This window comes from Gobio gobio (genome assembly GCF_949357685.1).
Source record: "Gobio gobio genome assembly, chromosome: 16".
In the NCBI taxonomy this organism is placed as follows: Eukaryota; Metazoa; Chordata; class Actinopteri; order Cypriniformes; family Gobionidae; genus Gobio; species Gobio gobio.
In genome coordinates, this window is record NC_137109.1 from 45,121,443 (window position 1) to 45,148,288 (window position 26,846).

A 26,846-nucleotide genomic window follows, 5' to 3' on the forward strand; every position below is an offset into this window, starting at 1 on the left:
TTAGGAGATGATTATTGTTGCTCTGCAGGAAACCAGTCGTCATACGGACACAGCAGCCAACAGATGGGCTCTGGCTACAGCAGCGGTTATGGTAACCAGAGTGGCATGGGGGGCTACAGTGACTACAGTGAGTGTCAGCTCTTCCGTAGCTCTGCTAGCCGCTTCCATGCCAAATCCTATCGCCCTTGGACCCCTAGGGGTAGCAGTTTGTAATGCCTGATTAAAAAGCCTTTCGTGTTATCCTGTTGTAGCTGATCAGGTAAATACAATCACCATTAAACAGCACTCCAATGCCAATATTAACATTTTAATAACGTTTGTCTGGATTTTACATTGACTACATAGTATTTTTGTTTTAATGAACGTTTATCATAACATTCAGAGATTTTTTACAAGAAACTAAGGTGTGGTGATATCTAACACAGAGCACAATTCAATGCATGTAGGTTATGCTGATTGGTTAGCTAACCAACCCAAAGACAAACATTTATTTTGACAATGTGTAATTGATGTTATGTTTTTGATGCATTTTGGGTTAATAATTGGTTCTTCCAGCCAATGGATTTTTTTAGGGGTCCAAGTGGGGTAGAATTTGACACATCACTGAAGGCCCTATCACATGACCTCCGTCAATACGTGTAATCTCTGGCAATGGATTTTGCGCGGGTCAAATGATGTACCCAAAGTTCAAATGGTTTCCCGTTTGACCCCAACTGATTTTTTTTATTATCAGTTATTGACTGCCAGACAATTCACTGGGTGTTTCATTACATGAGTGGTGTCAGTGTAAAAATAAACGAAAGTGTTAAATGTTTTTTTTTTTGTGTAAAATTTTAAATCATCCTTCATGGCAAACCTGCATCGCTTGTCATGTTGACCGGGTCTTGAGAATCACAGTAGAAATGATTTCTTTCCGCACCGAGAACTCCCTGGTCCTAAAATGTGTATTTCTCCCTCCTGTCAGGTAATCAGGGCGGAATGGGCAGCAGTTACTACGGCGGAGGCAGCCGTGGATCCATGGGAATGAACGGCCTCAACAGCGGCATGGGAGGAGGCTGGGGGATGTAGCCTCCGGGGCCTTTCATTGCTGGTTTATTATCTATGACAAACCTTAATTTGAACAGTGTCCTCTTTCTTTCGTTCGTTCGTTCTTTTTTCCTTGCCCCTTCCAAGTTGTGTTTTTAGAGCTTTACACGAGCGCACTTCTTTTTTCCTGTTGCCATGGTTGAGGAAAATCCTTTAAATAGAGTTAGTAATTTATGTTGAAGAGTAGCTCTTTATTTGCTGAAATGTGACAACCCATGTATCGCACTGGAGAGGTGCCTGTAAATCTGTTTACAGTCCAGTATAAAAAACGGGATTTTGTTTCCTCGTTGCAGGATACTATGGGCCAACTTTATCAAAGCCTTTAGTACAGGTTGATGTCTTTGCACAAGGAGGTTTCCCTCTGTCAGCGAATGTAGCACATATCTTAAACTTCTCGCTCCAGCAAAGGTGTTTTGCATGTACTTGATGCTTCATCCAAGTTTATGGGGAACAAAGTGTTTGTATTTTAAAGCATGGTGGGAAGTGAATGGGTTTCATTTAAATGCATGTTACTGTTTGCATTTGGAAAAGCTTTTGCTTTTTCTCCCCCCCTGTGATTTCAGTGTAGTGCATCAGTCTTGATTCCTCATGTCTTCAGAGATGGTTTTAAAGGCAGTGTTTATTAAACCGTACACAATTCTATAAAATCTCCAGAGACTTCATTACAGCTTTATGAACAGAAGACAAAAGAGGGTACAACACAGAAAAGTCATACAATCTAAAATATACATTTTGTATTCAGAGCCTTAAAAAGTTTAGTAAAAAAGATTTTTCTTGACTGGTATGAGCAAAAGAAGTTGGACAAAATACAATTCATTTGCTCTTGCATACTATAAATGTAGTTATACCTTTAGACAAAGAAAAATCGTTTACACTTTGAGCCTCATTTATGACGTGAACAGAAACCATAATTATGCAAATGCTCGGATTTGTTAGTTTTATGAATGGTTTATACATTTTCTTTAATTCACACACCCACCGACTATATCGTGACGTGAGCTCTGGTATGTTAATGTAAGACATGCACAGTCTTGTGGATTAAATTTGTATTGTACGAGCATATACGCTACAAATGAGTGATAAAGATTATAATTCAGTTATGCCATGTCTCCTTAAAATTTTCCGTAATGCAAGTTCTATTTTGATAGGAGACAACTAAACGTGAGTATCGAAAAATGAACATCTTAAAGGCTACTAAGTGTTAGTTCTCTCCCTAAAATGGAGACGATCAGTATAAATACAGTCAATTATTCTAGCGTCTTCCTGTCAAAGAAACATTGCATATGATTTTGCAACAATCAAAAGGTTTAGTTAAACAGAAGCCAGTAGTGCAACGAGAAAATGAATAAGTGTTAAAAAATGTGAAGAGATCAGAGTTAATTAATAGATGGAGTTGGCCTGTAGTTTCTCACACACACACGATCAGAAGAGCAGTCAAGCTTTGTCAGGAGGCGCTGGAGCTCCTCTGGAGCAGAAGGGAATGGCAGACGTCACATACGCGGACGGGTCTGGGGTACGAGGGCAAAGCCAGCTCATTACTAGAGCAGTTGTTGCAGTAGATGTCTCCACAGTTCCTGCAGTGGTGCTTCAAACAGGAACACAAAAGAGGAGTCATTTACCAAAGGACTGAGACATAGTGACTGACAGAGTGGATTATCACTCACTTTCCTCCGGGAGATTGAGAACTCTTTTTGGCACTGTTTGCACTGCGTCGCTTCGTCATCTTTTAGCCAGGCCTGACCCTGGAGAACACAAATAACAACAACTGCCACGATCATGACACTGAAAAAGTTACTTTTCAAAGAAATTAATACTTGATCAAAAGTGACAGTAAAGACTTCTAATCAACTTAATATTCATCACATTTTCAGTTTCCACAACAACAAAAAACATTGCAGCACAACTGAAATGTTTCTTGAGCATCAAATCCTCATATTAGAATGATTTCTGAAGGATCATGTGACTGAAAACGCAGCTTTAACGTCACATGAATAAATTACATCCTGTGCAAAAAAGTCTTAGGCGCGTTAGTATTTTTGCAACAAAAAAAAAGGTTTTACACCTGTTACCATCTTGTGCTGTAGTGTCAATGGGAAAAATCAGTTTACTTTTCTAAACATTCCTCTTGCTATTAATTGTAATAAACCAGTGAGATTTGTTTGTATGCACAAGGAGTCTGAAAACAGCCGGTATACTCCACACGGAGATCTGATCTCACCATCATCGAGTCCGTCTGGGATTACATAAAGAAACAGAAAAAGAAATGTTTGGAAATGTAAACGGATATTTCCTACAGACACACAACAGCAAAAGATATAAATAACTGTCTTAAAGGGATAGTTCACCCAAAAATGTAAATCCTGTCATTAATTCCTCAACCCTCATGTCGTTCCAAACCTGTAAGACCTTTGTTGAAACGCAAATGAAGATCTTTTTGATGAAATCCAAGACCTCTTGGACCCTTCATACACAGCTATTTAATCAACAAAGTAGTCATGTGACTCCAGTGGTTCAACCTTAATGTTATGAAGCGTTGAGAATACTTTTTGTGCGCAAATAATAACGACTATATTCAACAATCTCTTGTTTTTGTCAGACTCTTGTGCTGTTGATGTAGTGTCAACAGTGCAGTGTTTCCTAGTTCTGCGGCAGAACGACTTGTGCGCATGCGTGGCGCTCACGTGAACAGCGTCAGCCAATGATAAGGGCGTTCTGGAAACGCTGCAGTTTACACTGTCAACGGCGTAAGAGTCTGACACATGCTAGAAGAAAATGTTAGTTTTGTTCGTTTTTTTTGCGCACAAAAAGTATTCTCGTTACTTCATAACATTAAGGTTGAACCACTGTAGTCACATGGACGATGTCTTTCTGGGCCTTGAAAGTGGTAATTAAATAGCGGTCTATGGAGGGGTCAGAGAGCTCTCTGATTTCATCATAAACATTTGTGATCCGAAGATGAATGAAGGTCTTACGGGTTTGGAACGACATGAGGGTGAGGAATGACAGAAGTTTAATCTTTAAAAAAAAAAATTGTGTGTGTGAAAGCTAACACAGTAAGACTTTTACACAGTACTGTAAATATAAAGAGAAAGTGCAATAATATTTGACAAAAAAAAAAATTCTGAAAAATTGCAGTCTTGGGCCCCATCACACAGAATGCGTTTTTGCATCAAGAAGTGCCTTTTTTAAATAGATTTATGTTGGCATTGAGCGTTATGTGCCCTGGGCGCCTCGTGTTTTTGAAGGAGCGCTCTGAGCGCCTTAAGTTGAAAAAAAAAAAAAAAAATCTGAGCAGAAAAGCGCCCAACGTCATCGCGTTTTCCCATTGTCCAGTCGAATGAATGGAGAGGCGGGCCTTCCGTTGTGGTGACGGTTATCTTGATTAGACTGACAGCACAGCTGATTCGGGGGTTGCCTAGCAACATAAAAAACCCCACAGCGCACTGCTATTTTCTAAATTGAACGTCAACAAAAAAAGGCTGTGCGGTGCGCCTCGTTCTGTGTGATCGGGGCCTTGGTGAGGATAATACACTTCTTTCAAAAACATTTAAATATCTTACCAACCACAAACTTTGAACATTATATACAGTACATCACAGAAACCTAATGCGCTGGATTCATACAGGACATTTACAATAATTCATTTTCATTATTTTTAACGTAAAATATACTGCATTAAAAGTTTCTTTGAAATTCTAGTTCCAAGCTATATTTCTGTCTGTTTTATTGTCTTGTCCGTCTGGAATAGTAAGACTGACCACTTGGCAAAATATTAACATCTGTCAAGTGGCATTACAGTGAGGATGCAATGGTAACACTTTACAATAAGGTTTCATTAGTTAATGTATTATTAACTAACATGAACTAACCATGAGCAGTACATGTTACTGTATTTGATAATCTTTGTTAACGTTAGTTAATATAAATCCAGCTGTTCATGGTTTGTTCATGTTCACAGTGCATTAATGTTAGCAAGATTTTAATAATGCATTAGTAAATGTTGAAGGACAAAAATGCTTTAAACGTGCAGTTCATTATTAGTTCATGTAGTGAGCTAATGTTAACTAATGAACCTTATTGTAAAGTGTTACCGATGCAATATTACGTCAGTAGTTACACAGGAATGTTTAATAAAGCAAACATTAATACTTGGCAAGCACTACTAACGTTTGCTTGGCTGTACAAATTAACATAAAGGTGAAATTGCATGAAGCTCTTTTACCTTCAAAGCTTTATTGACCTCTTTGAAGTCTTCCATCTTGAGTTTGGACCTGAAAGCGGTGTAAGTTTTAGTGTAGGGCTAGAGTGTGATATCGGACAGGAGGGCAGAGAAAGGAGAGTAGAGTGGTCTTACTGGCTGAGATGAAGCCCCATCTCCTGCAGAGCCTGTTCCTGCTCCTCACACAGCTGCTGGAGCTGCTTCTTCTCCTGTCGGAGGTCAAGCAGCTCCTGCGGAAACAAAGGTGCCGTATTCTAGACCGAAGCAGTCATTTATTCATGAAAAAACAAGACGACATTCATTCTGGCTTTGATTTTGTGATGTATTGACTGGAAGCAGCAGTATATCTGACCGTCTGCAGGCCCTGCAGCTGCTGCAGTTGTGTGCGCAGCTCTGTGCTGTTGTCCTGCTCTCGCTGTAGTTCCCTCTGCAGGTTCTGCCGCTGTTCCTTCTCCACGCTGAGCTCTGACTCCAGGCCTGCCCTGTAATAAGAGAGAACAGCAAATGACAGGGTCTCTGCAGGGCTTTTAAAACCAAATTTAAGGCTTTAAAGCTTTATTAAAAGCTGCACTATGTAACTTTTCCGTCTACTAGAGGTCGCCTATTCAAAACAAAGGCGTAGTTTGATGACGCCACATTTGAGCACAGAATCTTGGGACACGTGGTCTTCACCTCACAGCCGGTGGAAAAGAATCGGGATAGGACTCGGGCAGAAATCATGTTCATGGAATATTAATGTTACTGTAGTATGAAGCAGAAGCAGGACCGAGTGTTGTGGAGCTGAGCAAGGCCACTGGAGCAATTGTTAATAAGAAGAGCGGCGGGACTTTTATTATGGCATAATCAGCGGCGGGTATTTTTTTTTTATCCCACAGTCGCCGGCGCACTTCCGTTTTTCCGGTCATGAGTATGAGGTAACGCAGCTCTGTTTATCATATTAGATACATCGGAGTGTGTTAAATGATGTTATGACATTACTCTGTGCGTTCGCTCGGCGGCTGCTATGACACTTGTTCACACTGCAGTGAGAGTAAAGCGTTTCTGCAAAATAAAACCGGAAACCGAGGGGAACGCAAATATGACGCCATCGACAGGCGACTCCCTCACACATCCCGGTTCCTTGGGTAAAATAGCAATTATCTCAAGATTTACAAATAGTTGGTAACATTTGGGATGTGGTAAGTACTCAACTGAACAAAATATATAACACTGGCCTAGTGGTTTTTGGTTATTTTACTGAAAAAATGTTACATAGTACACCTTTAAGACCTGCACAAACAATGCATTACCTATAGGTATAACCATATGGGTGGGGCAGAGAAACATATGGCAACATCAAAAACCATAAACTTAATGAAAACAATTATTTAAAAAACCTAACGTTTAAATAGTACAGGTTGACAAAATAAAAAGGTTTATAAAATGATACCGCTCACAAACCATGAAGAATTAGAATTTCAAAATGATCATTATAAATGATAACAACAATAAATGTCCAAACTAATACTTGTTCAAAACAATCACTTAAGCAAAGTTTGTACTATTTTTGGTTTATTTTGATAAATAAAAGAGTTAATTTTTGTTCAAAATACTGTCATTAAAAATACTGAACCAAAATTATTTAAAGTAAAGTAAAGATTGTCAAAACACTGAAAGAGATCCCATGATCATTTAATATAGCTTTACAGTAGTAACCAATATATATGATTTATTTATTATAAATATGATGATTATCTCTAAGGTGGATACTCAACTTAAAATATGATATTTACCATCTGAATCTAACTATGTCATGTGAACAAAAGGAAGAGTCAGCCGGCTGTTTGTTCATTATTGTGCCTTTCGCCCCAACAGCAGGGGCGCTTTTTTTTACCCCAAATACCATACTTTTACATATTCTTCCATTATTGAACAACTGTTGCTTTAATTACCTTGAACAAAACCATTGTCATTAAAAAGACCTGTCTCAAAATATAGTCAATACTTTTATCGATTCCCATTTTAAAAAACATTAAATATTAGCTCGAATTAGCCTAACATCAACTTAGCATTGCTGTCCTCGATCGACAAAATTTCATGTGCATCATCAAAAGCAGTTGTTAGTTTGCAGGTATGATATAAACACTACAATGTAAACTAGGGCTGTACTGACACAATTTTCACAATTCAATACGATTCAATATCGATTATTTTGGATATATATCAGGTACAATACATGGCAAATTTTCTCAAGGAAAACAAATCTCTGAACTAATGCTGTAAACTATGAGAGTCAGTTGTAGCCTATGCTACATTAGCCTAGTATAATATTAAAGGTAAAAATTAACTGATTTGTATGCAAACACTTAAATTACACTCAATGACGGGTTTTTTATAATAATAAAGTTATAATATTAACTTTACAATTACATAATCATATTTCTACTCCAATTCGTTTGATATATATACAGACAAACATTTAAATGGTGGCTGTCATAAAAACTTGCCAGATTTATTCAAACATGCATTAAATATTGAAAAACATTAAAAATTATAATGAATATGAAATATGGTGCATATATTTAGCAAAATGCTCCTCTCTGTAGTTTATTTTTCTAGCTGACTAACGAGTTTATGGACACTGGATATGGTTTCTCTGAGGTAAATGTTTGACATTGTTTACAAGCTGTTTTACTGACGTCTTTCCACGGTTGAAACACTGAGCGATACCATGTCACATGATATGGATTTTGGTAAGTTGTACTTATCTTTTAACACACTTTCAGGTGTTCTTTCATGTTTATTTCGTGCTGTAACTGGTATTAAGGCGGAAGAGAAGATCAGTTGTGCGCTCCACGCAGCCGCTTCTCTGAGCTGAGCTGCGCCAAAGCGATCTCACGTCACAGCGCCACAACAATATTTATGTTTTTGAATTTTGTAATAAAATGGACGTAATTGAAAACAGGATGACTAATCGATCCTTGGGATTTAAGAATCAATATCGGTTCGTAAAAATGAGAATTGATTAAAATCGATATTTTTAACCCAGCACTAATGTAAACATTCTCAAAATTCATTAAGGCCATATCACGTTTGTTTGTTCTTTTGTTCAAAAGTGCAAGAGCACTTGAATGATAATTAATCCTATTCAAGATATTTAAGGCTACGTTCATACTTGGTGGCGCTCAAGCACAAAACGCTCTTGCCGAGCACACATTGATACGACGAAGTAGTAGTAAGTAGACACAGAAGAAGTTGAGCTGCTAATGCTGCTTGCCAGTTAGCAAAAAGTGTGTGAATGGTTTTGGCCATAGACATAATATATCTGTGGTTTTGGCAAGCACGTAAATACTGTCTCTCTTCTTCTGTGTGACAAGCGAGTGTCAGAGGCGTAAAGTGCCACAGCACCACCTTGTGTACCAGGAGCGCATCTACTGAATTTGCACATTCACTCGGCGCATCGCCAGTGAAAATCGCTTTGGTCAAGATGCGCCGAAAAACGTCACGAAAAACGCTGGCGATAAGCATGTGCGATATTCGTCCCGGTGTGTACAGGCCTTGTACAGCAGACATGTTTTGAAACGACAGCACAGAAAAAAGCCTCCCACGGTTCTGCCGCCGCCTCATAAAACACAGTAGTCATTTTGTAAATAAGACGACATCTGGATTGCAAACCCCTCCATGTTGCGGCTGTATACCTACCAATGCTATATCATTGTCATCAAAACTAATGCAGATATTCCAGAAAACAAAAGAGTGGCATGGGACACACAAATCAGATCTGAACAGTTGTGATACACAATCAGATCGGATACACAAATAATCGGAATTGGACTTGCAGTGTGAATGTAGCCTAAAGGCCTGTTCACACCGGGGCGATTTTCGCACGCGTTTATCGCCGTCGTTTAACGCCTCGGGACTAAACAATGGGCGCCAATGTGAGTGTTCACACCGACGCGCAAAACGGCAGGCGTAAAAGCGTCATTTTTAAAAAAACGCCTCGGGTTCGTTTTTTTATTTTGACGCGGCGCGTAAAAAACTGTCCGACCAATGAGATCGGCGCTTTTGTTCACGTGCCTGGAGCTGCTGAAGTGACAGTAAAACACGACTTGGTGGCGCTCAAGCACAAAACGCTCTTGCCGAGCACACATTGATACGACGAAGAAGTAGTAAGTAGACAAAGAAGAAGATGAGCTGCTAATGCTGCTTGCCAGTTAGCAAAAAGTGTGTGAATGGTTTTGTCCATATACATAATATATCTGTGGTTTTGGCAAGCACGTAAATACTGCCTCTCTTCTTCTTCTGTGTGACAAGCGAGTGTCAGAGGCGTAAAGTGCTGCAGCACCATCTTGTGTACCGGGAGCGCATCGACTGAATGTGCACGTTCACTCTGCGCAGCGCCAGTGAAAATCGCTTGGGTGTGAACACTCAAGACGCGCCGAAAAACGGCACGAAAAACGCTGGCGATAAGAGCGCGATATTCGTCCCGGTGTGTACAGGCCTTAAGCCTGTTGGACATCCATTTGATGAAACTGAATCTAAGACTCTTTAAGACCTATGGGAACCCTGTAATAAATCCAGATCTTGAGGGGTGAAAGTTAGCATTTACAGAAGCCCAATTTACCTGAGCGTGTCGAGGTCAGAGAGACGCTTCTGCAGCGCGTTTACTTTCCCTTTCATCTCTGATCTCAGCTCATTCTGGCTTTCATCCGCGTTCTTGCGCACATTTTCTGAATTTTGAAGCCTGAGGAGCAAATTCTCGTGTTAATGAGGGTTAGAAAAAGTCCATATACATCATATCATAAATATCTCAAAAGTTCAATGAAACATCTGTCACTATGTTGTTTTAAACCGGTATGACTTGTCCCCCCAAAGTCTAAGAAGAAAAAAGAAAGTCCTACAGGTTTGGAACAAGATAAGGGCAAGTAAGTGACTTTTGGGTGAATTGATCCTTAAATGTGCTGGCACCTCTGCTCCAGTTCTTTCATGGTAGCTTCCATCTGAATCATCTTCTTTTCCAGCTGGAGCATGTCCTCCACTTTTTTCTGGGCCACTCGATCGGACTCCTTATGGGTCAGATGAAAGGACAAGTGGTTACAAGTGATCCTATTCCAGTAACACGCTGTACAGACAAACAAATGTAACACCTGTGCTTTGTTGAACATCTGTATGTTGAGATTCTTGACTTGGTCCAACTGTTGTCGTAGTGCGGCCAGCGAGTCTTGTTTCTCATGCGTGTCCTTTTCCAGAAGTTTCATGGCAACTTCCATTTCCTGTTTCAGACTGATCTGCAGCTCCAGCTCCTTTTGAAGCTCCTGATTAGACAAGCAATTGGCTCTATACAACATTGACTCTAAATCAAAAATAATTGTCCATTCAGAGCTGGATTATTTTACATTCTTACCTGCCGGATTCGTTTCTCCTCCTTGTACTGCTTCCAAACTACATTGTACATTTCATCCAAACCCTGACGTGTCTGCCGATATGTTTCCAGCTCCACCTGGCTGTCTTGCAGAGTCACCTAAAAACAATCCAAACGTGAGGCAAATTTGGCTTCGCTTGGTAAATAAAACTGGCCTGATGGCAGGTAACTTTCTTTTGGAATTATAAAGTTTTCAAAATACATTTCTATTGCAACTCTCACCTCCTCTTTCCTCTGGCTATTTTGAAGAATACTCGAATTTTCTTGCTTAAGTTGTTCCTGTTCTTCACGCAGAGCGTTGATTCGGTCTGTGGCTGCTGTAAGCTGTATACAAGACATAAAATAAATAAAAATGTTAAATACATTTTTCATGTTAATTCTGTATTTAACAGTGTGCATGATTTAGAAGCAACAAATTCAAATATGCAAAAGCACATGATAGGGCCCGTTTTCACCAAATACCTGTGAGATATTTGGCATTCTCAATATCTGGACCTGTCAGCGATTCAAAAATCCTACTGTGTGAAATGTGTTCTGACTGAAAATAACATTGGCTATGACCTACAGCCAATGAGAGAGCAAGATGCAGGGCAGCAGGTAATTATAGAGCAGAATATCAGTATTTTAATAGATGTATTGACAATTATATCAAACAGAAACAAAGCACAAACATTTGCTTGATCAGCCGCAGCAGCACATTGCAAAATTATTTATTTATTTACCTCAAACTCTCTTTGCAGAAAACTATCATTGCTCCCTGTGTCTCCCTAACCATTTCCTCCTCCATTATCTTTTTTTCTTTTTCTCCCTTTCAGTGGACAGACAATTTGGATCGCAACCTTCTCGCGGGCTGCTATCATTTTTACTAATTCCAGTCTTGTGCGAAAACTCCAGACTGAGGCACGTGTGTTCTTGCGTTAGGTTGTGAAATGTAGTTTGCCAGACAGAGTTGCCGCCTCAGCGATTCTTGCTATTGTAAAGTCATGCAGTGTGGGTTGTTAAGTCTGACGTCACGCGGCAGAGCTTCCGGGTCCACACGCTCTCTCATACCACAAGAAAAACAACAAACGGTGCTAATATACACACACAATGTGGTGTAATACTACAACAAAAATTATGATCATAACCTTTATCTCCATACCAAAATTCCAGATGGCAAGACAGTGATTCATCTTTTATAAATCATTAAAATTTTTATGTCTGTAACACTTTGAGCACAGAGACTGTTGTGTAGACCGTAAGTATTTAAAATGTTTAACTTCTTAATGTTTGATGTTTAATATGAATAAATAGCGCTTATAAATGGCATTCTCAAGTGAAACGAGTTGAGGCTTGGACCCAGAAAGGGCGTTCCTTACGTCACGACTTAACAAGCGGATAACACGCTCTCGCATCATTATTTTTTTACTGTTTTCGGAGGAGTAAAATTTACATATGTGGTGTCAATGAACAGAAGCATTTACACATGTCCAGTTTGGTTTGGAATGTGTCTCAGACCACCTTCTGAAGTGGTTTGAGTGATCAGATTTAAATGTGTCTTGTAGGGCTGTAACGATTTGACCAAAAAAAAAAAACTTTGATTAATTGAACATTTTACCCATTTACATTTTTTTTTGTTGCCCTCATAAGGTTTTTGAGTAAGTTCCTGATAAGGTTTTTATTGTAAATATTTTCTACTATTAAAAGGTGGAATTTTATTTTCTAATGAAAAAGTGCATTTCTTTGTGATTTTAAAATACTTGAAGGAAACGGTTCACTTTCAGCAGTTATTGTCTATGGGGCAGATTTCTGCTTGTTGTACATCAGATACAGATAAATTAACACAGTAGGCCTACATTACATTTATTTGCATGCATTAATGAGAGATTGATTGTGTGTGTGAATTACTCATACCGTCTCTATTCATTATGAAGCTGTGGTTTTACTTCAAAGGTATTAAAATATATGTCTATAACGGTTGAGTTGAGTTTCTAAGCTACTTTAGTGACTTTACTTTAGTCACAGGACAGCGTTGACACTGCGTTTCTGCGCTGCTCTCTGCGCGCAATCTTCATGTGATGTGCGAGCTTCTGTCTGAGTGTGCGTTTGTCACAATATATCAGGCATTAGTTCAACATAACACACATCTGATGGTCTAAAATCACTTTAATGTTCAAACTGGCAGGCCTTAAAACACAATCAAATGACAAAGCTTTGTGAGGACGCAGGTGAAAGAGGTCTGCCTTCAGGGCGCGCGCGCGTTGTCAGAGACACGACACGGCTCGGCTCTCTGTGTCATAGAAAAAAGCTCATGAGCACTGAACGGAGAAGTTTTCCATAACATTGTTCTTGAATAGAGCACAATCGCTTTAAATGTTCAAACTCGCAAGACTTTAAACGCATTTACTTGACAAACTTTATGAGGACAAAAGTGAAAGAGATCTGGCTTCGGGGCTTGCGCGCACTGTCTATGTGTGTGTGTGTGTGTGTGTCGGTGGCAGCGCGTAGGCTATAAGAACGGCAATTAACTGACCTGTATAAACTGTGTAAAACATGCAGTTACTATAGTGATTCTGGGCATCTATAAACACAGATAACTGCTCCTGCATCTCTCTGTGTGCCTGCAAACTGCACTTGATGTGACTGACGGGGCGGAGTCACGTGAAAACCGAAATAACCGACATGGGAAAAATACGTCGGTTAGAGGTTCTGAATTTCGGTTTTGATTATTTTTGGATTAATCGTACAGCCCTAGTGTCTCGAATGCGTTTCGGAGGGCTATATATTCACCGATCAGAGAAAATGCATGAAGTGACCAGGTGTAAACAGGCCCATAAAATCCATAAAAATCAATGCAACAGGTTCTGTGTGTACAGTGTTTTCACCTCCTCAATGAGTTTGTTGTTGGTCTTCTCCAGCGAGTCCATCTTGGCCTGCAGATCCGTCACCGTGCAGCTCAGATGACGGTTCAGTTCTTCTATGTAGTGCTTCTGGTCAAGAATGGCTGTCATTTTTGAATCACTGTTAGTAGTTAAAAAGAGTCAAAATTACTGAGCATAGTTGCACAGAATACAACTGTGATATTAAAGGGATAGTCCACCCTAAAAGGATAATTCTGAAATATCTTCATTTGTGTTCAACAGAAAAAAGAAACTCATACAGGTTTGGAACAACAATTTTCATTTTTCCAACTATCTCTTTAACTCTTTCCCTGCCATTGACAAGATTTTACTGCTTTCTGTGTTATCACCATTATAAGGTAGGGGGCGCTATTACGTATCTCCTGAATGAGTACAGTATCTCCAGATCAAAAATGTAAGCAGATGCATATGAAAAAGAATGCGATCCACAACAATAAACAGCATATAAATCAAAACTGTCTTATGTTAATGGATGAAATGTCGACCCAGGATGTGGTCAGGACTGTGCAAGTTTTGGGGACTTGATCTGCTCCATCTAGGTTTTGATTATAGTACTGAATCTGATCCAGACGTAGCTTTTGACAAAAACATGATTTTCTCAGCTTTTTGCTCAAAATGTTGCATTTTTTAATTAAACTTTCCCTCATTCAAGTGTTGATAATAATAGAATGCATGAAGACATTTTCTTGTTTTAAAGCAGAGGCTCTGTTCTTTCTTTTGCATGCATGTTCAGATATTCTTAAAACATTCATTTTTGTGAAAAATTACTAAAAACTGGCGGTGGCTGGCAACTTTTAAAAAGAAAAAACGCAGGCAGGGAAAGAGTTAATTGAGAATTGCAGAATTAGGAAATTAGCTAAAATATAATTAAATGATTTGCTAAATGATCCCACACTCACTCTTGTTTGGTCTCAGTTGCTTGCGGATCCTTTAGATACATTGAGAAGTCGATGACGCACACCTGCAGCAACAACAATGCAGTGTTTAGAGTCAGTGTCAAAGAGTATCTGGCAGCACGGTTTGAAAGGCTATGTGTTTCACCTGAGAATCCAGATCCTCTCCTTTCACACACAAATTGGCATCGATCACATTCAGACCCACCAGCATCCCTACAATCACAGTCCCCTCTTCCTCCATTATAAGAGCCCCAGGCTCATAAAACTCCCTGAGAAAGAAAAAGAGAAGGGATTTAATTAATAACACTACAACCTTTTGTATGATATCAAATCAATTCTGTACAAGAGTCTAATTCAGGGGTGTAGCTACTGGGCAGGCCTGACGGGCATAGGCCCCTCCACTATGATGAATAGACCCCGCCAGTTTATTATACCAATATAATATTTTATTACTTTTTTTTTTATTATTTTAACGTAAATTACAAAATTATTATAACATCTAAAATACATAGTGTGTTTTTGCATAATGCTTGATGAGTTTGATTGACAGCTGTGTTAGGCAATTAGGTGTGTTCTCCCATTCACTTAGCCTATTATTTGCAGTTGTGTGTTAGAAAAAAAGGCAGTGATGCAAAATTCTATAAATAGGACTGCATTGACCCGGGAGAGAACCCGTCCATCAGCCCGCAATAAACGGCAAAACTTTTTCAATTTAAAGTCGTTTAGTGTGCGGTGTCTAAATTTTAGAATTAAGAGATGAAAACATTTCTGTTGCCAGTCATCTTCACAAAGATTTTTTTATCGGAGTGTCTATTTACACTAAGTGCAAATAGCCCGCTTTGTCGGCAAATGCTATTTACGTAAACTCCGCCCACTGACGTCTGGTTGGGGCAAACAAAATTATGGAAGACAATGGATTGTTGACAGTAGTAATAGTGTAAGGGTTAGGTGAATGGCAAAGAGTTTTGAAGCAATTTGACCTGAGGTTCGAATCCACCTTTTGCCGAACTCACTCTACTTTCTTTTTCCATCACACATCAGATCGGAAAGGCATTTATTTTCAATAAAAAGGAAGAAAATATTCGAAAAGTGGAAATAAAGTGTCTAACGTGTGTTGAAATAACTGCTCAGGTTATCTAACGTACAGATTTGGGTTATGCTGACACTGTGCACGTTCGTGATGGAGACATGGTAGTTTTACACGGTCTGCATTATACGTGTTCTGCGGTTTATTTTTCAATAGGATCAATAAGATTGAAATGACCTGAATATTGACTCTGTCTGTTATTTTACCTGAAAGCATAGGCGTAATTTAGCGGATGGGAAAAAGATTGAAGAAAAGGATGAAGATTATTTTCCAATAACTTGCTCTCACCCAAGAAGGTCTTTTCTGTTTATAAGCTCCTTCATGTAGTCTGCAATCTTCTTCTGCATAAGAGCCAGATGCAGCCACGCTCGAGCTCGACCAAGCCCTGTCCTGAAACAACACAAAACCTAATGAATGTAAAGAGCAAATGCACACTCTCCTATTACACGGATTCAAACATGATATTATAGACAAGACAAGCGCTTGTGATGGGCACTTACTTGATTCCAGGCATATCACGCACACTGGTGGCAATATCAGCTGACTCAGGGCTCAGTTTCTCTATCAACTCCAGAGGAGCCCAGATTGACTTATTCTGACCAATGAAAGATTTCCTCACTGCCCATGAGGAAAGACAGAAACATGCAGGATTCATTTGCCAAGTCAAGAACATATTTAGGCTTTAATCCACGAAATCAATGACAATTAAGCACATTTCTGTATTATTAAGCTCTGAAGCAGGGTTATTGGAAACTAAAACATTTTGATTACTTGAAATAAATTAATATATAACATTACACACTACTGTTCAAAGGTTCGGGGTCAGTAAGGGATCTTTTTTTGGGAAAGAAATTAAAGAATTTAATACTTTTTATTCAGCAAGGATGCATTAAATTGATCAAAAGTTACTGTAAAGACATGTATAATGGTACAAAAGCCATTTTCTTACTTTCTATTCATCAAACAAATAGTGGAAAAAAATGTACATAACTGTTTTCAACATTAATAATAATGATTAATGTTTCTTGAGCAGCAAATCAGTATATTAGAATGATTTCTGAAGGATCATGTGACACTGAAGACTGGAGTAATGATGCTGAAAATTCAGATTTGATCACAGGAATAAATTACATTTACAAATATTTCACAATATGACTTTTTTTAGCTGTATTTTGGATCAAATAAATGCAGCCTTGGTGAGCATAAGTCTAAATCTAAAACTTTTGAACAGTAGAGTGTGTGTGTGTGTGTGTGTGTGTGTGTGATATATATATATATATATATATATATATATATATATATATAAACAAACTTTTATTTTGGATGATATATATAAAACGGAATGCATGACGCTAGAATTAAAAAAAAAAAAAGCAGAGGCTCTGTTCTTTCTTTATATTGCATAGTCAGATATTCATGATACCACAAAATATTCTGGGGGTCATGAAAGATTTGTGAAAATGATCAAATATGCTGCCGCTGAATGGAAACCTTTTTAAAGCAACGCTGTTGGGGAAAGAGTAAAGCTTCATGTCCCATCTCACCTTTTAAACCATGTTTAAGGCAGTGCTCCAGAACCACAAAGAACTGCTGCAAAGGCGGATACTCAGAGTCCAGCGTGCGTCCGAGACTGAGGGAGGACTGGATCAGAACCTTAATGCTGAGCTTCATCATGTTGAGGAGATTTGACCTCTCCACCACCATGGGATCCTTCACAGCTGGACAGATCCGAGAACACACAGACGTATTAACACACGTGCAAACACTTCCTGTGGCATCTGCAGGACTAATCAGCTCACTGTGGGTTAGCTGAACTGGTGGAGAGTCATTGAGCGCAGATGCAAAACAATGACTAAAATATTACAGTAACTTAGAACAACAAAAAGAGCCTTAAACGGAACTGGAGGGGAAGTGGAAGTTCCTGCTGGAGAAAAAATACTTAGTCAGGAAGCAGGTGCATTATTCATTTCCTGTATGCTGTAATGGTCAAACAAACAATTATGTCATATATTGACATTATATTTAAAGAAGCTGCAGATGTTGGGCAGCATAGATCACTGGCTGTATTAAAATGTTGAAGCTTAAATGTACAAGTTCCTTGTAATAATACTGAATAATGGCCAGATAAGAGTTCAGCTCATGAATAGATTAACCTGTTTGATGCAATAACTTGGACCTGGACATTCTTTTGAATGGTTTTCTGGCATCTAGGTCTCTGTTATAAAACTGTACTGGTGTGGTTTGAAGCTATCAAATAGTAATATTCTTTGTCATATCCCATAGTACTGAAATGTTACTATATTCAGTCATATATCTTAGTATTTGGAAGGCTAACATGACATTTCAAGCAGTGTCAGCAGTAGATTGACCTGCTATATTTTTTAATTACTTTTACTTTAGTACACTGTATAATTATTACTCATGCGGTTTCATATTTCTCATCAAGCAAATGCTTAATTTTTTTTACTGGGGTCCAGGGGACACAAGGGAGAGCTAGAGTGTCTATAGAAATGTTTAGAAGAGAAAAAGTGTATATTAAAAAAAGTACAAATAAATAAATACATAACTACCTTCTTTGGAGGTCTTATATGACCTATAGGACCTTCAAATTAAAGACGATGAAAGGTCTTGAGGGGCCCCTTTGAATTAGGCCTGCGCAATATATCGGAATTATCGAAATATTGCAAGTGTACATACATATCGCAATATTCATATCCCAGGGGCACGCAATATCGGAATTATTTGAAGAGGCTACTTCAACAATGTGAAAAGTGTACGTTTTAGGTCGACACATATAGCAGAGAACAGACTGGGCACACGACTGTTACTTGTGTGACTTGCTTGACGTTAAAAAGAGTTATTAAATGCAATAACTTGCGAAAAACAACTCCTTGCAGTCTCGTGCTGTCTGCTGTCTAACACACACACCGAAACGTGCGCACAAGCTGTTCTTTTTTTCATGTCATGTTACACACTCAAACTGTCAAATACACACAGTTGTGTCAAAATGGCTGTCTTGATGAGTATTCATGTAAACACAGTCAGTTATGCTTTAAGTGAAAGATATCAGTTAGGGAAAGAAATGGATTTTACACACTTAAAGCAATATCGTATCGCATATCGAATATCGCATTATTAAACAAGGATATCGCATTTTTCTTTTATATCGCACAGCCCTACTTCCAATGCACCCAGGTCTGAGATTCCAGCACAGGTCCCTGGGGCTCCGGAGGGGCCCCTCCTAACCAAAGAGTCCAGAGCCTTTCCTGAACAAAGATATAGGCCCTTTTCTCTAGAACTAACCCATGTATAACTGGCCGTTACTAGGGAAGGAAGCCACCACAGAATTCGGGACTTCGGGGTTAAGGACCACCCGAGAGGATCCAGCTAACCCCAGAGTCCAGAGCCCCGGGGACTTACATGGACCGAGATATTGTCGTTTTCTCTGGAACTCACCCATGTATAACTGGCTGTTATTTGGGAAGGGAGCTGGCCCAGGGTTCGGGACTCCAGGGTCAGGGACCTCCCGAAAGGACCCACCTAACCCCAGAGTCCAGAGCCCCGGGGACTTACATGGACCGAGATATTGTCGTTTGCTCTGGAACTCACCCATGTATAACTGGCTGTTATTTGGGAAGGGAGCTGGCCCAGGGTTCGGGACTCCAGGGTCAGGGACCTCCCGAAAGGACCCACCTAACCCCAGAGTCCAGAGCCCCGGGGACTTACATGGACCGAGATATTGTTGTTTTCTCTGGAAATCTCCCATTTATAACTGGCTGTTATTTGGGAAGGGAGCCGCCCCAGGGTTCAGGAGTCGGGACTCCAGGGTCAGGGACCTCCCGAGAGGCCCCGCCTAACCCCAGAGTCCAGAGCCCTGGGGACCTACACGGACCTAGATACGGCCACTTCATGTGCATGTAACAGAATGTAACCGTAATGTAACAGAAAGTAAATATTTTCCACATTTCATTTAATATAATAATTTAATTTTATACACATTTTTCACTGTAGGATTGGGTATTTGTACATGACAGATAACAGATGCAGTAGCTGTCTTTTAAAACTTTAGGATGAATGTCCCTCCTCACACAAGGTTGATCATTTTGTGGATTCTGTGGCATCTAAGACTGAAACTCCCTGAACCTACATGCGATATACATTTTAAAAACCTACTCTGCTTCAGCAAAAAGGCTGGTTTAAAACTTCAGCGTAAAAAAACACACATTCACTTATACATTCTTACATATCTTAACGTAAAATGTGTTTAAGTTATTTGTCAACTACCAATTTATGTTGTGATATTGCCATGATACACGCATGTATGTTTATATACAATATCATGGCAATAGCCAAGTACCATGGTAATACCTTACACTTTTTGTTAGTTCTGTTATTAACTAACGTTACTCATCTTAGCAAGTAAACTGCAGTCAGTGGACGTTCTTATCCCTATATTTAAATGTCAAATTGTAGAACAGGTGTCCTACCTGCTGTCTTTATGGGGTCAGAGGTGTCAGAGGAGTGTTGTGATGTGTCAGATCCCTTTAAGCCCGCGCTGTAATGATTCACTCCTATGCTCAGCGTCTCCGTCGCTTTACGAGCGAACGACAAAATCGGCGCAGACCAAGAGCTGTCTGCCGGTTTGTCCTTCTGGGCCTCGTCGGCGACATCATCTTGCTCAGGTTCCGTAGCCTCTGGACTTTCTTCTTTTGCAGGAACGTCCTCGCATTCAACTTTCGTGTTTGGGTCCTCGTCCGCCATGTTTACTTGTCAAAACATGTGACTCAAGACCAGAGCAATCGGTTTTGAGCGCTTAGGGGAGACAAATCGATTTGCGAGCGAGCAGATTTTTACTTTTAAAACAAATATTTTTAGCCATCAATTTAAACAAATTAATTATTTATTGAACGATTATTAAATTATTTAAAATCTAATAGAAATTAATTAGGAAATCAAATCAAATAATAAAAACAGCAAAAGGTATTAAATATAGATTAAAAAACTTCCCGACGGCTAGATAGATTGTTGACCTTTTACAGTTTAATCTGCGATACACTTGAAAATAGAAACTTTGCAAATTGTATCTTTATGCTGGTTTGCCTCTCTATGTAACAGTTCACATATCCACTAGATGGCAGAAGCGAACGCCATTTTGTTTCCTTGAATGGCGAAACACTGATCATAAATATGCATGATGCTGTTTGTTCACTGTGTAGTCCTATACAACAGGGAAAGATGTCTCTGATGCAAAGTAGTTTTGAGGATTTTAACAACCTGGCTTAAGTGCTTACATTTTATTTTCAAAAGTTTCTCTTGATGTCCAATAATTGTGATGGATTACCAAAAGTCACTAGTAGGTGTGACACTGCAGTCGCGGTTAAGGATTAAGATGATATTTGTCAGATCTTAACATGTAAAGCAATTTAATGTTTGGTCATGAATGTTCTCATTCATTTAATCACAGCAGATTGCCAGAAGAGGAAATGAAGTCTGGTATTAGGTCAAATGCAGCTGAACCTGGTGTATTTGCTTCACTACAGGGATTTGTACATCAAACCATTAAGTAACATTCATATCCTCATCAGATCATTGAGTAATGCTTGTTTTAATAGTTAGACATGTCTTGAAAAAGAAAGAGAAAAATAAACTTTTTATATTGTACATCAATTTCCACTCTTAATGTGCTTATTTTATATATAATTATATACTTTATATATTATTATATGCTTATATATAATATTAAGGGTGGAAATGTATGTACAATATAACATTTTCTTTCTCTTTCAAGACATGTATGTTATATATATATATATATATATATATATATATATATATATATATATATATATATATATATATATATATATATATATATATATATATATATATATATATATATATGCATATTATTTTAATCTATTGAGTAATTTAATAAGTCTAATTTAATGAGAAACAACGTACAAATATTGAAGTTTGAACGACAAACAATTTTTTCTTATTTTTCTAGCCTTTCTATTTTAATAGTTCTAGTTAGAAATGTCTTGAAAAAGAAAGAGAAAAATAAACTTTTATAGCCTATTGTACATCAATTTCCACTCTTAATGGGCTTATTTTATATATAATTATATATTTTATATATTATTATATGCTTATATATAATATTAAGGGTGGAAATGTATGTACAATATTACATTTTCTTTCTCTTTCAAGACATTTATATGTGTGTGTGTGTGTGTGTGTGTATATATATATATATATATATATATATATATATATATATATATATATATATATAATATATATATATATAATATATATATATATATATATATATATATATATATATATATATATATATATATATATATGCATATCATTTTAATCTAATGACTAATTTAATTTAAAAAGTCTAATTTAATGACAAACAATGTACAAATATTGAAGTTTGAACGACAAACTATTTTTTCTTATTTTTCTAGCCTTTCTATTTTTCTTGCGCATAAATGTCAATAAATCAATAAATTGTGATAGTCGTTCAAGTAACAATGACAATTTATTTGAAATATGCATGAACTAAAATTGGTAAAATAATAGGTAGCCTACATAAGTTGTAAATATATGAGATTATGAAAATGCCAAGTGAAGTTGGCAGAAAAAAAAACAGATTTTTCACTTTTTTTTTTTTTACTCAAAATGTGTTATTCTATCAACATTACTTCATAGTTAAACAAATAAATAAATAAATAAAATCTGCAAGCATTTTTTTCTTGAAACACAATCTGTTAAAGCTCTGGTGGGCGTGGCCATGGCCATAATCATATTTAAACGGCTGTCACTGAGACTCGGCTGATTTTTTAACCTTGACGCACGAGAGACGCTCACAGTAACAAAGTAACACTCGAAGACACAAAGTAACAATCTCCTGTGTCTTCAAAGGAATTAAGAGAGCGGGAAGGATTTTATTTATAACAACTGACTCTATCGTCGTCATGACCAGAAGGGAAAATATGAAGTTTTTAAACGTTTTGCGTCTTTTTGTCTTCACCATCGGTGAGTAGGCTATATCTGACAGACGGTCACTTGGTGCTGAAGGTTGTCGCATTACAACCCCGAGCTAGTTATATAAGTGTAAAATCTACAGTTTTGAATGATTAAATCCTTTGTATATATGTGGAGTTTTCATAACAGGGCTTATTTAATACTTAAGACCCTTTTTTACCCTTCAAAATCTCGGATTTGCCAGTGAATCTATTAATGGGTCAACAATGTCATTCTGTTTTAAGAATATTCTGGGATATATTTATTTTTGTCTCATGAGTTCATTCGTTAGCTCAGTGTCTGTGCATGCAAGATTTTTGTAAATGAAGCCCCTCAGCACCCTCTAGGGGTATTCGGTAATGCACACAAACTATTATTAGTTTTAAAAACATGCTTATTTGTGTCAGCCACGAGAACTGGAAAATGAACTGTTTTAATTCTAGTTAAAGTGAGAAATATTGATGTGCTCTTTGCATTAATGAAGGAAAATGAGAATACAATTCTGAGAGTCTCAATGAGTATATTATTACAATCCACTGCATCACCATAAACAATTTTTAATGGCGATGTACTATGTTTTCCCATTCAGTGGCTGTCATGTCGGTGAGCTGTGCGTCCATAGAGCGGTTTGAGAGCGAAAGGCCTGCACAAACCGCTGTGGTTGACCTTTTGGAAGCATTGAATGAGAAGAGGACTACTTTGGATAACAAGAAAGTGGAATTCGATGAGGAAGACGAGGAGTATTACTATGACGATGAAGAGGAGGATGAGTTTTCGGGAGCTTATGGGCTGCCAATGGGTAATTGTTGTTTCTTTTTTCTTCTGCATGTGTGCCGTAGTATTCGTTTCAATATGAGTTAACCGGATATTTTCTCCTCTCTACCACCAAAACAGTTGCGTTTTCAAGCAAACCCAAAGACCCGAGTGCAGTTTTGAATGCAGAGATACTTGAAGATTCAAAGAGGAAGGGGCTCGGAAGGAAGAAAGGAAAAGGAAAGGGAAAAGGCAAGAAAAGGAATCCTTGTCTAGGAAAGTACAAGAGCTTTTGTATCCACGGGACCTGCCAGTACCTGAGGGACATAAAGGGGCCCTCATGCATGTAAGCACTTCCCTTAAGCCATATCGCCTGCCATGTTTGTATTTTATTTCTATTATATTTAAATGGTTCTATCTTCTAGCATCTTGCATTTTCTGTGAAGCTACTTTGAAACGATATGTATCGTGAAAAGCGCTATACAAATACATTTGAATTGAATAGCCGTCCATGAGAATCAATGGCTATTTTTCTTTCCCTCCAGATGTGAGCAGGGCTACTCAGGAGAGCGATGTCACCTTTTCTCCCTGGAAGTAAAGACGAATCGTGACGCTTACGACCGCACTACGGCGCTCGCTGTGGTGGCTGTGGTTCTCTCTTCGTTATGTCTCACCATCATTGGACTTCTCATGGCACTCAGGTTTGTTGTTAACCACCGTCTTCAGTCTATATAAGATGTCTGCATTGCAGCCCGTCATAATGCCAGTCTTTTTATCATCTAGGTTTCACAAGCAAGGTGCATATAATGTGGAAAATGAGGAGAAGGTGAAACTGGGAGCCGCCCCACACCACTAAACGAGAAGGGAGAGAACGGTGAGTGAAGTCATCCGTTTGTGTGTATATACTGCTTCAACTCATCCAGCCTGATTTGACTCGGTCGCCTGACATCTGGGTTCTTGTTTTATTTCAGGGCGACCGTGTGGAAATTCTACCTCAAAATGAAGTGGCAAAGTTGAATGTTGTGGGGAGCAGCGGGCACGGCGTGCTGCAGAAGAGGGAAGAGTGACCGCGTTTGTTTGGCAGGAGTCATGGCGCCTCTGTCAAGGGCCTGACTCGAAAAAATGACTAAAAGGTTCGCAGGAGAGTTCAAAACTTGCCACCAACCGGACCCTGACGGACTCGGTCGGGAAGAGAACCTGAACTTTTTGATAGAGAATAAGAAGGAACTCTTCAGGGTTGGGAATGTAGTTTGAGTTTTCGAGGCTAGGCTTTTTCTAGTACTGAAGAAGCTTAGCCTGACATGAGTATTCTTACAAATAAGCATTTTTGTTTGTCTTGTGCACTGTGTATTTAACCGTTGCTGGCTATGCTTTAATTTATTTATTTATGTATATATATATATATCTAATATTTATTTGGATTTAGACCAACCTTGTCCAGCCCTAATGCACTGGCAACGTATTTGAAAGTCTTTGTGTTGTATGTCGATGTAAAATTTTATTTATTAAAAAAAGCAATAGCAATCCGTGTCTCAGTGAGTACTGAACAATGGTAGACTGAAAATCAAAATTATAGTAAAAATATACTATATTACAACCATATGCTATTTTGATATTTTTTTGACGCATTTAATGAAGAGAATATTTTGGAATGATTATTTGTATCTTGATGTCCAGGACAGTGTTAGAATGTATTTTTCAAGGTTTTTTATTTATTTATTTTTAGGAGAGGTTTTTTTTTTTTGGCCAGTAAAAATCACTGTTATTGAACAGTGTGCAAATTATGAAATGTGAATTATTTCGAGCAGTTAATTTGTTTAATTTCAGCATCCTGCTCTATAAGACAAAGACATTGTTTCCTCATTCTCTCATTGTATGTAGAGTATTTTTTTTTTTTTAAATGCCCAGACAAGAAATTCATACAAATAAAACCTCTTTACATAAAATACCAATTTATTGTATTTTCATTAGAGCTTTGTACGCTCCCATGTTCACAAGGAGGAAGATTCCAGTGTGACGCAATGAGTCATTTCCTCATGAGAGCAGTTAGGACCGGTTTCCCATTTTGAGGATATTTTTGAAAACTGGAATAGCGACATGGATAGTGTAATGTCTACGTTTTGGCTTAAGTATTTGTCTAGCCTGCCTCCTGCTTCCAATTCCAAAGATTTCTTTCATGTGACTTGCACCTGTATCCTAAACATGTGATCTGCATTGTGGCCATTTTACATTAACAATAAACTTTCTTTCACAAACACGCCCATCACATGCAATTTCTCACCTTGCATTACCCGCATAACTTGCTTGCATCATCATGAAATTACACTTCCTCTATGGAACGTTGCAATGCTTGTGTGATGGCCACACCTTCAGCAACAAGACTTCCATTATATACTCCAAAATCTATAAAAACTGGATCTGCGACAGACTTGAAAGACTCCGTAGGAACCCACACCACAGAGCTCATTTCCTTTTGAATGTCACAGATGTTGGGCTCAGATCTTTTGTTGGTTTTTTAACCTTTGACCCACACTGTTTTAAACCGATTCTTAAATGTCTGTGGCGAACCACCTCCGCAAAATGCATTAACAAGCCCAGCTTGTTTCGCACAGTGCCTGTCTGCTTGAATGCATGACTCATGCTGTTTGTTTGTAAAGCTCCTGTTGGGTGACATCCTTCATACGGGGGGGGGTCCGAACTTTATCACCATTTGTTACTGATACTAAAGGATACCATGAGCGTTTATTGTTTTACTTGAATAAGTTCACTCAGCTTTCAGTAACTGGATATTGCGTGGTCAGCTGACTGACCTGGCAGGGGATACGGGCAGCTCATCACACGCTGGGTGGCCGACGGCCCTCTTTTAGGGATGACATCATTCTCTTGCTTTATGAGCTATCCAATCTAACTCAACCACATCTGGTCGGAATACTGTACATATGGGTTTGGGTCACACCCTGGCAGTACGTCGGGCTTACAGTACATAATTCAAGACGGTTATGATGACATGCACTCAGACATTGCTTGTAGTGGCTCTGCCTTTAAGACATCTCCATTAGTTGTGTAAAATGACTCAGTTGAGTAACATTTAATGTTTGCTGGTAAAAACTTGCCTTTTCTCCAAACCAATTTGTTGAGCAAGGTGTTTCCTGCTGTAACAATGGCCCATTTCCATCGTACAATGGAAGTGCGCACACTGACAGTTGGGAAACTCATTAGGCCACCAGAATGTGTTGGGCTAAAGGTTCATTTTGTACACCTTTAAATGAGGTGTCGTGTTATTCACACGACAGTTTTCGTTCCATTGACTTCCATTCACATGCATGTGAATGCGGGAGAAAAGAAACATACATTTTGATTTCATGGTGACTTAAAAGGTACACAAATGTATAAATTTGCAGGATTGCATTTTACATTTTGGATGTATTATACACCAATCAGGCATAACATTATGACTAACACTGAT

General features: G+C 38.4%; 3 protein-coding genes across 7 annotated transcripts in view; 2 read left to right on the forward strand and 1 right to left on the reverse strand.

The window, feature by feature from the left end:
* hnrnph1 (heterogeneous nuclear ribonucleoprotein H1) overlaps positions 1-1,728 on the forward strand; it is an 18,138-nt gene extending 16,410 nt beyond the window's left edge. Inside the window, exons 10-11 of one of the 4 annotated variants that reach the window (XM_079838323.1) lie at positions 29-127; positions 965-1,728. In XM_079838323.1, the coding sequence (XP_079694449.1) occupies positions 29-127; positions 965-1,068 (203 nt within the window). In that variant the 3' untranslated portion in view covers positions 1,069-1,728. Of the gene's footprint in view, positions 1-28; positions 260-964 lie in introns of all 4 variants that reach the window. The other 3 variants (XM_079838325.1, XM_079838324.1, XM_079838326.1) reach the window with 3 other exon arrangements.
* On the reverse strand, positions 1,677-20,381 carry rufy1 (RUN and FYVE domain containing 1). Of its 2 annotated transcripts, XM_079838320.1 has the most exons (18): positions 20,077-20,375; positions 17,134-17,307; positions 16,090-16,207; positions 15,878-15,979; positions 14,648-14,771; positions 14,506-14,567; positions 13,571-13,706; positions 10,929-11,030; positions 10,689-10,805; positions 10,432-10,599; positions 10,253-10,350; positions 9,909-10,028; positions 5,658-5,787; positions 5,441-5,535; positions 5,309-5,357; positions 3,305-3,319; positions 2,751-2,828; positions 1,682-2,671 (listed from the first exon to the last, which is right to left on the reverse strand). In XM_079838320.1, the coding sequence occupies exons 1-18, from the start codon at positions 20,348-20,350 to the stop codon at positions 2,531-2,533; spliced, it is 2,103 nt and encodes a 700-aa protein (XP_079694446.1). In that variant the 5' UTR covers positions 20,351-20,375; the 3' UTR covers positions 1,682-2,530. The 2 variants fall into 2 exon arrangements, with proteins under 2 accessions (XP_079694447.1, XP_079694446.1); XM_079838321.1 differs by lacking the exon at positions 3,305-3,319 and having other exon boundaries at positions 1,677-2,671; positions 20,077-20,381.
* A 2,075-nt stretch (positions 20,382-22,456) lies between these two features.
* hbegfa (heparin-binding EGF-like growth factor a) lies at positions 22,457-25,598 on the forward strand. Its single transcript, XM_079838712.1, has 6 exons — positions 22,457-22,639; positions 23,217-23,426; positions 23,522-23,726; positions 23,926-24,081; positions 24,164-24,254; positions 24,352-25,598. The coding sequence occupies exons 1-5, from the start codon at positions 22,579-22,581 to the stop codon at positions 24,234-24,236; spliced, it is 705 nt and encodes a 234-aa protein (XP_079694838.1). The 5' UTR covers positions 22,457-22,578; the 3' UTR covers positions 24,237-24,254; positions 24,352-25,598.
* Positions 25,599-26,846: the final 1,248 nt, after the last annotated feature.